General features: G+C 37.6%; 1 protein-coding gene across 1 annotated transcript in view; it reads left to right on the top strand.

The window, feature by feature from the left end:
• The window catches only part of LOC135785788 (retinoic acid receptor beta-like), a 134153-nt gene that overhangs the window by 30473 nt on the left and 90548 nt on the right, over window positions 1-13132 (top strand). Inside the window, exon 3 of the mRNA XM_073812667.1 lies at window positions 9735-9876. Within this exon, the coding sequence (XP_073668768.1) occupies window positions 9735-9876 (142 nt within the window). The remainder of the gene's footprint in view (window positions 1-9734; window positions 9877-13132) is intronic.

Raw genomic sequence — 13132 nt, forward strand, 5'->3', positions numbered from 1 at the left:
CATTTACAGGTTCTGCAGACACAAGAATAAAACAGTATAGCTTAAGACAGATATGCCATAGGCTTTTTGAACGACTTTTATGTACTATAGGTGGTGACGTCACTACCTGTGAGAAACCTGGCATATCTCCAAGTCCCATGTAAATGCTGTTGTCTGCATAGCCGGTTTATTGATTTTTACATATCTTAAAATAAATCAATACACTTTATTTTGCCTCAAAATGCACACAGTTATGTTTTTGCAGTAATGTTTTTAGTAAGGCATGTTTGTTAAAACTAGCTATATTTTCCTAATTTAACTAAGGCCTAGTCCTGGCTTAAGAGAATCTCTGTCAGGGAAACCGCCCCATCAAGTTTTGTCAATACTCTTGACGTAGAGGAAAATAAATCACAATTTATGACAAATTTTTTCATACAAAAAGGTTCACAAAAAGGTTTTCTTGCCACTGTATGTGAAGCCTATGTTCAAGGTGTTAGGATTTAACTATAGTATGTTATATTAGTCATTGGTCATGCTGCTGTCTAGATATTGGCATTATGTAAAATCACTTTTACAAGCATTAATTGAGGACTGGTCATAATTTCCAAATCTTATTTCTCAACTAGATTTACACACAATCTTGAAAGATTGTGAGCTGTGCTCCGAACCTGTATACCTTCTGCTTCAAAACCACAAAATCTGCTTATTTGCATCATTTGACATGAGCATTCTTTGTATGATATTAAACCCGAAGTCTAATTTGAATTGATAAGGTGGCTAGGAAACATATGCCTGAGCATACATATGCATACAAAAAGACACATGAGGCAAAGCTGAGTAAAGACGACAGATTTGCTAAGGTCTGTTTGCTTTGTCTCTGTAATCCTTTTTGACATTGGGTTCTTTTGACGTGTCCCCTGCAAATCTGTTGATTGAACTTTGAATGTGCACTCACAACTTTTAAAAAACTTTGACATTAAAAATTCAGGACTTAAAAATAATTTTGGTGTGCAGAGCTAGTGTAAATAGCATTTGCCATCAAGGGGCACAGTTTTCACTAAGTGTAAATTAGACACAGAGAAAAAAAAACACAACCATATCACACTTGTGACAAGGTTGTGTTAATTAATTAAAAATATAAAATGCTCAAGTTTGCAAATATATTCTTACTAAAATCATGACAACCCGTGATTTTTTGTTATGGATAGAATGTTTAATGTGTCCACTTTATGCATTCTGACTGGTAACTCGTTCATCACCAGCCATTTTTTTGAAAAGTTGCCCGCCAGCATTTTTTGTGATTTTCACAAAATGCCTTCCAGGAAAATGTTCTTCTAAAAATATATAAACAAACAAATATATCAACTGAAAGAACAGACACTCTGCTTTCAAACAATCAACAATAAACAAACAAACAAAACGAAAAAAAGCAAAAAGCTGAAATAATTGCAATTTTCTCAGAGATCAGATTCAGAACGATTATTAAAACATACACAGTGTTTAAAATTAGTAATTAACGTTTTTGCTTCTGTTTTTTTTTTATTGGGTAAGTGTGCCATCTAGTGGATTCATCAAGAACAAAGTTTTTTTGCAAATGTTTTCTCAATGGCGGGTAAAAAGTTAACACAGTTACCTCTCATTCGAGATCATGGAAAAGGCTGTGGCCTCTCAGCTACAGTAATTTCTAGCTGGTAACAGTCTCTTCAATATTTTTCAATCTGGCTTCCGCCAATAGCATAGCACGGAGACCTTGTTAGTAAAGGTTGTTAATGATCTTTTACTCTCTGGGGACTTAGGCAGTCTCTCTATACCTCTGTTATTAGACCTCAGCTCTGCCTTTGATACTGTCTGTCATAAGATATTACTTTCCTGCTTAGCGGAGTTTGGCATATCAGGCTCTGCACTATCCTGGTTTTCCTCCTATCTCACGGGCAGGCAATATCAAATCTCCTTACACAATTCCAAATCTTCTACTGTCTTACTTAAACAGGGTGTCCCACAGGGCTCTGTTCTTGGCCCACTACTATTCATTCTGTATATTCAGTCGCTTGGCAACATCATTTGACGACATGGTGCTAGCTATCACTTTTATGCCGATGATATTCAGTTATATACTGCTTGTCAACCAGATCCCATTTACATAAAATCCCCACTCTTCTCTTGTGTTAATGAGTTAAAACTATGGTTACATTCAAATCTAGGTAAAACCAACATTCTGATAACTGGTCCCCCAATTCTAATAAAAAAACAACTCTGTGGAGATTTAGAGAAATTGGCCTAAAATGAGTTAGCTCTCCCTGGCAAAGATTAGTTTTTGTAATGAGGGGCCCAATTCCTACAAATTTGAAGGTTGCTGGAATGTACCCTAGTTCTAGTGATGACTTGATGATATTAAAGGGATAGTTCGGCCAAAAATGATATTAAACCCATGATTTACTCATCCCCAAGCTGTCCGAGATGCATATGTCCATAGTTTTTCAGACAAACACATTTTCAGATATTTTAGAAAATGTTTTAGATCTTTCAGTTAATTAAATGTGAAGTTATGGGGTCCACGACCTTCAAGTCCAAAAAAAGTGCATCCATCCTTCACAAATTAAATCCAAACGGCTCCAGGATGATAAACGAAGGTCTTCTGAGGGTAATCCGCGCTGTGTTGTTGTAGAAATATCCATATTGAAAACTTTATAAACGAAAATAACTATCTTCCGGTAGCGCCGCCATCTTAGACTCCTCTGTATTCAGGAGAGAGTATTAGCGTAGTGTACCCACTTTTCTTATGACAAATTCGGATAGCGGGGGCACAGAGCAGCAGCAGAAAAAGTTTACTTTCCGAAACTCTGTAAGCTGCGTAAAGCTCTGATCTTGCATGCGGACGCGATTAAGAAGGCGCCGCTACCATCTTATACGCTTATGTTCCATGTTTACTTTGCAAAGTATTGTTAGTTTACTGCGTACTGAGTGTAACCATTGTTCATGTTTCATGTTATGACCATTGTGTCTGTTCCATTGGATTACTGTTTATAGGATTACATTTTTGCTCTATTTGCCTAGTTGGACTATCTTTTCTTGGATTTATTTGCCTGTTCCTCGACTATGTTTGTTTTCTTGCTATTTGGATTTGTCTGCCTTGCTTGGATTAATACATTTTGAATCCTATACTGCTTTTAATTGCTCTCATTACATCGGTGTACTATTGGATATTATGGTGGCTAATTGCATAGCTTTGATAATATCTTCAATTAGCTCGATTTTGTTTGTGAAAATTATTGTTATCATGTCATATTTTAGTATTTGTTTCTGACGCTTTGTTGTCAGTTTTGCAACTGTATTAAAAAGGATAGAGTATCAGCGTAGTGTACGCACTTTTCATAGTGACGTATGACAAATGCGGTTGGATTGCTACAACATCCAACCATGTAGTAATAATAATTTACTGTAAATCTTATCACCCTGATAGACTTTATGCATGCAAATAATACAAGACATTTACTGTTTCCCTTTCTCATCATCAATGTATTGCCTTGCATTGGCAACAGCATTCAAGTTATCAAAGACATGTTCGCTATTTAGCATCTTGAATAATTTATCTTTAATATTATCTTTAGTGATCTCTGACTAGCAGCGTCTAGTTACATTTGTGCTGACGTGATTAACAACCTTAGAATATTTACGTTTAGCATTAGCCAGCACTTTTACTTTAAATCTAATGTCAGAGGATACCGGTACACATTCAACAATGGTGGCTGTTGTCTCTATTTCCACATTCCGTAAAATAAAATCACCTATAACCATGGCACTTGTTACAGGTGTCTCAGACGGTGTGCTGCTGAGTGGGGAGAACCTGTTTGAAATGATAACAGGAGCAGGAGAGTGGTGCTATGCCGCCTGACTGTCACCCAGCTGGCCTGACACTTTAGTTCAAATGTCAGATCCGAGCCATGTTCATGACATGTTACACTATGTGCATCTGAAATGTGTCTAAGACATAAACATTAACACTCATACGGCCAGTCCTACAAGATTACATTTAAATCTGTTAATTAAAAAACGGCCTCTGGTCTCCTTCCCTGTGTATAATACCATTTGCACCGTTGCTATGCTAAGCTTGCAGGCTTCATAGAGAGGGTCTTTGCTTTCAGTATGCTTAATGTTTTTGCATTTTCTGGACAAGTTCCATGGCGGGTTGCTATTATTATGATGGATTTAACAGGCGCACGCCAGGAGCGGTTCACAGCCGAGGAGACCCATGTTCTTGTAAGAGCAGTCAAAGACAGAGAAGTTGTTTTGTATGGGGATAGGAGAAACCCGCCCAAATCAGCGTCGGTTAAACAGGCGTGAGAGGAAATAGCCACAATTGTCTCATCAGCTGGCATCCCCATTGTTGCGCCAAGCGCTACAATGATGTCAGGAGACTGGGGAATCCCAAGCTTGCCAGCATAATTCGGGCACGCAGTGTAACGGGAGGTGGATCTGCCTCTACACAGAAGCCAGCAGAGGACATCGCTGCATCCACCCTCACCACTGAAAGGGTTTGGGGGCTTTGAAATCGGACCCAAGAAACGCAAGCAAGGTCCAACCCCAAAGTAAACTTACAAATCAAGTTCATATACATTAAGGTTTCTTATGAAAACATTTTAATTATTATTTACATAAAATAAACGTAATACAGCCACACAACAAACTTATGAAAATGACTTTAGACTAGTTTTTTTGGTCAGTGGCGCAATTGTTTTTTGAAACTGCAAAATAGCATCAGGGATGGTTTGCGCCGCAACACGCCTCCTTTTTTGCGCTGAACCGCCCAGGGAGTGCAAGTTCATTCCCTAGTTTGCCGACGTGCGTCTGTGGAGGGAAAAACCCGCTGTGCGCCAGTGCAAAATACAAATGATACATGTGTCACTGAGAAAGTCAATTGCGCTGGGTGCAAGATGGGGTCCGTTATCTCACTCCAAACTTTTAAATAAAACCTGAGAGCCCTGCATTCGCCACAACAAACTTGATCAGACATTTAAGTTCATCACCTGATAGAACACAATAAGTATCAAAAGTCTGTTGATAATGCAAAACAGGCAAGACCATCAACCCTCACTCACTCAACCATCCATGTCATGGTCTCATTTAACCACTTATGTTTGTATTGAACGTAGCCTACTGCACAGTTACTGCTGTTAATTTTAGATGGTTACAGTTATTGTTTTCAATAGCCAAACCAAGTTTAGCCTTTTAAATACCAAATAAACATATTGTTTATGTTTACTTTCATTCTTTCTTGTTTGTTGCTTGATAAGAAAAAAAATCGGAAATCGGATCAGAATCGGCCAATTTGCTTGTTAAGAAAATCGATATAAAAACCGGCCATGAAAAATCAAGATCGTGCATCCCTACATTAGTTATTAATAACAAAAAATGTATTACAATTTCCAGACTGTCATAAATTAAATGCTGAAAGGCAGAGAAGGGGGATATTTGCCACTTCCTGCCTCTTTCTGTAACTTGCCCTCTGTTATAGACCCCTTCAATGTTCAAACTGTTCATACCATTCAGGCTTTTTAGTTGAATCTAACAGGTCTGATAAATGATGACTCACCTGAAAGAAGTGAGCACTACAAACACAAGCCTCTTTGATCTTTGCATTGTTCCAGTCTGCACGTTTAATTGCTTGCAGCCACAATATTTTTGTGTTTTTAATGGATGAGATTCTGCGGGAATCCTTAAAAACTTAACGGCAGACCTGCATCGATTTTCACAGCCCACGACGCAAGTAGGCATTTTTGACGGTACGGAATAATACGCAACTCAACCTGCTGTTATGACTTTTCTGACCCTGACATGCACAGTGGGAACTGCCTGTGACGTGAACTGTGAAGGGGTCTATACAAGCTGGTTGACTAAGTGTGCAGTGCTGTTGCTTATGGAAGGATATGGTATTTAAACAATCCCTAATCCAGGTAATTACAGTAAGAAACCAGTAGGCAATCACTTGGAAGCTGTAACACCACCTATAACACCCTAGAAATGTCATATCAACATGCTTCCAGATCACTGCAACTGCATAACAATGAGTCTCTGTCCCTCAGAGCAACATCAGAACAACCACCCAAAATACCCAAGCAGCCACATAGCAATGTCAAAGTAATCAGAACACCCTAGCAACCACACAGCAAAACTTTTACATCTTGTGTCTCACTGTTTTATAGTTCTGTATATTCTGTATTTGTTTCCGTTTCCTGTGTCTCCTCAGTTTTCATTACTTATTAAAAAAGCCTATGCGATTAGGGATGAAAGTTGATACCCATATAACACAGAATAAAGTTAGGAAGAGAAGTTGTGGGGAAGGCTTTGAGGTAAATAATTGATGAGTGGCACTTTCGTTTCTTTTAATCTGTAAATGAGAAGCCCTGACACCCTATCTGTACCCCATTAAGATAACAAGATGGAGGATAATGATCCTAGTTAAGAGAGAGAGAGAGAGAGAGAGAGAGAGAGAGAGAGAGAGAGAGAGAGAGAGAGAGAGAGAGAGAGAGAGAGAGAGAGAGAGAGAGAGAGAGAGAGAGATAGAGAGAGAGAGAGAGGCATTGTAAAGTATTTTGTTAACCACTTTTGTTGATAGATAAACCAGGTGAAGTGAACCTGCCTGCACTTATCTCTACATCATTACAGACTAGACAATCATTAAAGATCCTTATGCACACACACACACACACACACACACACACACACACACACGCACGCACACACACACACACACACACACACACACACACACACACACACACACACACACACACACACACACACACACACACACACACACACACACACACACATGTTGGTGTATGTGGTTTACGGGGACATCTCCATAGACACAATGCATTTTATACTGTCCAAACTGTTATATTCTATTCCCCTTACCTACCCCAATCCCTAACCCCAATGTCACAAAAACCTGTTGCCAGTCTTTAATCTATGAAAAACTACCATTTAGTATGTTTTTTTAGCTTTTCCGTTTATGAGGACACTGTCTGTGTCCCCGTAAACCACCTTTATAGCATAATAAACATGTTATTATACACTATTCATGTCCTCGTAAACCACATAGACCAACCCACACACACACACACACGCACACACAAATACATAATATCTTCTCCATTTATCTAACTTTTATATGCCACCTGCTGTAAGTATGAGAATAGAAGCAGCTACAGGACAACTACAGCCAAATGAGCAGCAGGACACATGGATCAGACAGTTCAGAGTTAAAATGATGATGAAGACAAATCATTATTGAGTAACGATGATGATTTGAAAGATGATGATTTGGATAAAGACACTGGATCATTGGTACAACAAATGTAAACCATTGGTGTTAGAAAATAATAATAATAATAATAATTATTATTATTATTATAATTATTGTGCTTTTTCAGCCTTAGTGTATAATGTTTGAGTATAAAAAAGATTTACTTCACTCCAAGTCCACTTTAAGTGAAGGTATTCTGTCTAACAGAATGTTTAGCCAATTCTGCCAAAAAATTAATGTGGCGTTTAGTGGATTTTGACAACAAACTGATATTTATGAAGGTGTGAGGCTGGAATTAAGCAGATTTGAAGAGAAAGTATTTGATAAAAATACTGTACATGGCGAGAGCATTCGGTGGTAGCGTTTAGCGGCTTTTTTAAGTTTTTTAAAATAAGACTTTACATAAGACTTTATTTTACTAAATATTAATAAACTACTTTAAAAAGACTTTGTGAGATTGTAACATACTTGCAAACATAAATAAAAAATCTTTACGAATAGACCAACGAGAAGAGCTGTCAATTTAAAACAATGAGGTAAAAAACAGCACTGAAGTCTCACAATATCAGAAAAACACAATTAACCCCGAATACGGATTATTTAACACTGAATCAGTGCTATCCTTATTGCTTAAAAAGGAATCCAGTAAATAATTTGCAATTAAGTAAGGGGACAACTGATTTAGAACAGCCTTCACAAATTCTTGACAAAAATGGCAATTTTTAAATGGGTCTGTAATTGTTGAAATCAGACAGATCAAGATTAACATTTTAAGCAACAAATGATGAGATGAACTGTAGGTTTAAAACAAGAAAGAACAGAGCCTTGTTACAGAAAACTGTTTATAAGAGAGATGATGTTAGATGCAACAGAGTCTAAAACATCCTTAAGCAACATATTGGGGATGGTATGAAGAGAGCAAGTGTTTGATCTTAAATTAGATATAATATCAAGTAACTTTGAGTGTAAAATAGCATGTCAAATGTGAAAAGTTGAATGAGCTTGTGGGTGAGAAACAACGTTTCAAGTTAAGAGATTTAATGTGTATGATTTTGTTTTTAAAAAAGCTACAAAAACTTGGAAGACAAAAACTTGGGACAAGGGATGTCAATTTATGCAATTTTCCATATTCGAGGATTGTTTAAATTAACCATCATTCAATGGAATAATCGTTAATTGTAATATTAAGCCTTTACTGCAGTGGCATATAACCAATGACATGAAAGTGTGCGTAAAAATGCCAGCTTCCTTACACAAATACATTTTTATGTCTAAATAACATGCTAGTGGGATTGTAAAATAAGTGAATTTAGTTGATGTTTTGATAAAATCATCAATTTAAACTAATCTCGTAATGAAATATAATGACTTATAGACACGGTGTATAACTCCGCCTCACATGGGCACTCTGGTAACCCATGTAAGAATAAAGGTTTCTTTGTCATAGAGTGTTATTTTTTTCTATTTGTTTACCTCGCTTTCCGAGTCCTTTATACACTGTTGTTGTAATCATATCCAAGAAGCATACGAAGGGCACTTTTCCCTTCGTCACCTCAGCTTAGACCTGCGTCATACTTTCAGCAAAGATACTTTAATTATGGAGATGGCAACCTTCCGTTAGAAAACCTGCAACAGCGCCTCAGACAGTCAATAATGATCTGTGACATCTGTTGTGGTCGTTCAGTCTCAATTACAGTTTACATATTACAGTTACTAGCCAGAACTTAAGATTACATTTAAATCTGTTCATTAAAAAACAGCCTCTGGTCTCCTTCCCTTTGTATACTGTAGCAACGTTAACAGCATTGCTATGCTAGGCTTGCAGGCTTCCTAAAGAAAGTCACTGCTTTCAGTATGCTAACCGTATTTGCATTTTTTGTATCAGCCGCTATCAGATCCACTGCTTATGCTATTTTGTTGTGTTGACAGCCAGCCTTGTCTCGCATAATGTTAAAAAGCCCAGGTGTGTGCTTGGAATCGAGCATCTTTGTGATCATGGCTAGTTTAACTTCTGTGCGATCGCTTCATTTTTTTCTCCTGCTGTATGTGTTTTTTCGCAGGCGCTGCACACACGTGCATGCTCTTGCTTATTCGGCCATCATTAAGTTTTATCAATTGAATTCTTATCGACAATTATCGAAGATCGCTTAATTGTTAACATCCCTACTTTGGACAATACGTTTTCTGAGAGATTAGATAAAAATATGTAACCTTTTGCCGAGCAACAACCTCCTAAAATGTGGCAACAAATTTTACAATAGCTGGTAAGACACAGTGCTCATTTACAATGAGATGTTAAACAAAATTACCTGTAGTTGGTCACTTAACATGTTCTTGCCTGTCACAAGCCATTCAGATACACAGAGGCCTCAAGACCAAATCACAAGACTCAGAATGACAATTGTGTTTGTTGAGGTCTTATTCACTCTTTTATTTTCTCTCTTCTAAGGGTTTCTTTCGCAGAAGCATCCAGAAGAACATGGTGTACACATGTCACAGGGAGAAGAACTGCATTATCAACAAGGTGACGCGAAACCGTTGTCAGTATTGTCGCCTGCAGAAGTGCTTTGCTGTGGGAATGTCCAAAGAATGTGAGTGCAAGGACTTTTTACTATTACTGAAATTTGCCCATAGCTGCTCTCCTACTTCATATCAAATTTCTCTATGACCACATTAGCTGAACTGTAAAAAATGATGTGATATCTACTTAAAAAAGTTTAGTAACAATATTACATGTTTAGTATGTACAAATATTTAAGTACTATTTGAGGATTTTTTTAATGGAATCTTCCTGATTTAATCATGTATAATTACCTAAAATGTTATATTAGTTTATACAACAGTTCTTTCTGGTTCTCGAATCTAATTGGCTAAGAGCTATGCGATATTGTGCTGATAACGGCACTGTAACCGCATCACCTTTCGTATCATTCCGCCACCTAGTGAATGGAGGTCCTAAGCAGGCTCATCTCTGAATGGAAAAACACAGACGCGCTGTTTTGAATCACTCTCCGTGTGTCTCATTAGTTTACTTGCTCATAAATCAGTCTGTGAATCCCCAATCGGAAGTAATTATTCTGTCAAAGATCAGCGCTCTTGGATGTTATGTTAAAGTTAATGGGAGAAATGTCTTGTCACATCGTGTGGACGATTAACACTTGGAAAGAGGAATATAAACACTCGTTTTTTTCTGGAGCTATATCTTTTATCAGAACGCGAAAACACCGTGGAACTGCAGGTAAGCACCGCAGCTTTTAAATGTGGACATTGATCATTTACTTTATCGTGACGTGACTATTAAAACATGTTATGAGATATCGCCACTGGTATATTTATAAGCAGCATGCAAAAACATCTCTCTGACACTTATAAAAAACCGTTTTGTATAGTACTGACAAGAACAAAGTTTAATAATAATCGAGTGCTCGTATCGCGTTGAGATTAAACGAGAAAGCAATAGTAACGTTATACAAGTATAGTTTTATTAACTTTTACCTCGCGCCAAAACAATAACAACACAAAAGACACTAAATATGAATAAAAAAACAAGTAATAGTTTGATCATGACACCAAATACTGCTGATTTGGTCTCATTTTGACGATCATAAACAAACAAGGCCAACACGAGAGCCAGGGAATGCCAGTCAGAGATGTAGCCCAGAGAGGGCGGTGGTCAGCGGGGCGAGTGAACACTCACGTCCGCTCATGCTTTGGTTCTCATTCGTACCGAATCTCAGTAAGCAAACGTTCAAACAGGCGCTATCTTTACTAATCGACTGCAGATTTAAATATAATACATATACATTCTCGACTGAACTAATCTTAAAACTACACTTTGTGACCAAGAAACTGTAATATAAAGTAACGGCTTTTCCGTCCATTGAGTTATTATGAGATTCAAAGCAGCCGGAAGTTTTACCTGTCATTCTGGCCGCCCTCAAATCCGTGGCGGAAGAAGTAGTTCTCAAACAAAGAGGCTTTTAAAATAACTCCGTTGTTGTTTTTTAGTTTTCGTTTTTCAAACGTGTGCCGTCGAACTGTTGTATAAAAGCAATATCGCTCTCGGAGTCGTGTGATATAGCTCTATATCATCACGGCTGTGATTGCCTCCGGCACTCGGCCTACGGCCTCGTGCCTCTGGCCTAATCACAGCCGTGATGATATAGAGCTATATCACACTCCTACTCGAGCGATATTGCTTAATTAACCTAAAATATATGCTATACTGTATCTACTCAATAAAATTATGTGAACTGTTAACCTAAAGTTAACTGCTTTTCTTTAGCTTTCTTTAGCTTAAAACATATTTATTATTATATACCACAATATGATTAATTGATATTCTTGCAGTTAGGAAAAGACTGGTCTCCATGGGCGAGGCTAGCCCATTTTTAGGGGTGCTTCAGCACCCCTAAAAATGAGCTCAGCACCTCTAAAACTTGGGGCAAGAAATTTAATTACTCTAAAATGTTCGTTCGTCTTTGACCAGGTTAAATAATGTCCAAAACATACTCCGTAGTTTGTGGTTTAAAATGAATAATAAGATAGAAAATGAAAACCTCCCCGCTTAGCAAATGGTGTCATCCTCTTCTTCTACTTCGCTGTACCTGCATCACTTAGCCCGACCATTCAGTGGGAAACACACGCAGAGTGAGAATCAGTTAAAAGTGTTGTGATGCAACTTTTTTGTTCAAATCTTACAAAATGTTTACGTTATGTTTATAATGAGCGAGTACATCACGAATCAATCTTTCAAGCCGTGTTTTTGTCTTATAATGAATCACCATGGTACACGTATAATAAGTGTTTATTTTTGGATTAGTCCGGAGGGTACCCGCGCGCTGCGGAGTAGCAAAGTACCTGGGTGACTCGTCCATAGACTTAAACGGAGAGAAGTAGCGCCGGTTACAATGTTCTTCCGCAAGACGCATGCAGTGCGTCTCAGAGGGTAGTTGCATGCGTGTGTCTCCGTTGTTAAAGTTTATTGTATGATTTATCGTTAATTTGAGACTTATTTTAACAATCGGGAGTCATGTAAACATGAAATCACGTGCGTCTTTTCTGGTCAGTCGTCATGAAAACATGGCGTTTGGAACAGAGTGAAAACAAACTACATATCACTGTATACCACCAGTACCGGTAAGTTATGTGTGAAAGCACTAACTGTCTGACTATCAAACTAGACAATAAATATTTTTTTATTTTGTCACATGTAGATTAATATGAAGGGGATAACGTTTTTAACCCTTAGTGCAGGAGTCACAAGTGTTTTGTTTTAGACATATAGTAAAGGTAATGGTTCAATTAAAGGAATGTTAAAAGAAAAGCTGCAAATTAACAAACTATTAATAAACCTACCATATGTTGTAGGCATAAAAGTTATAAATTAGGAGATTTGTCATTTTGACAAAGGCTTAAAACGATACACTGTATATTCACTGCTGGTGTAGCCCACCTTTTGTCCTGAGACTTTAATATGGCATTAATGGCAAAAATGTGCTAGCTCACCATTAATTAGAAATAAAAAGGTTGGCAAAAAAATGCATTTGAAAACTCATCAGATTGATGCTTTAAAATGTTATTTTAAAAAAATTCTAAGGGGGAGCATGCTCCCAGACCCTAGAGGGGTAATATTCTTCTCATCTTTTTCACCCCTGACCCATTTTCATGCCTGAAAGGTCTCCAAAAAAATCTTAATTTTGGAGTTAGTTTAACCAATGTTAAAATGATAGCTATTGTACAATAGACATATTATTGGTTTCTGTAGGAAAAAAGAGTGGGTGGTGGCAGCGAAGCTCATTGGGTGCTCAGCACCCCTAAAGCTCTAACCCTAGAATCGCCTCTGCT

This window comes from Paramisgurnus dabryanus, chromosome 19 (assembly GCF_030506205.2).
Source record: "Paramisgurnus dabryanus chromosome 19, PD_genome_1.1, whole genome shotgun sequence".
In the NCBI taxonomy this organism is placed as follows: domain Eukaryota; kingdom Metazoa; phylum Chordata; class Actinopteri; order Cypriniformes; family Cobitidae; genus Paramisgurnus; species Paramisgurnus dabryanus.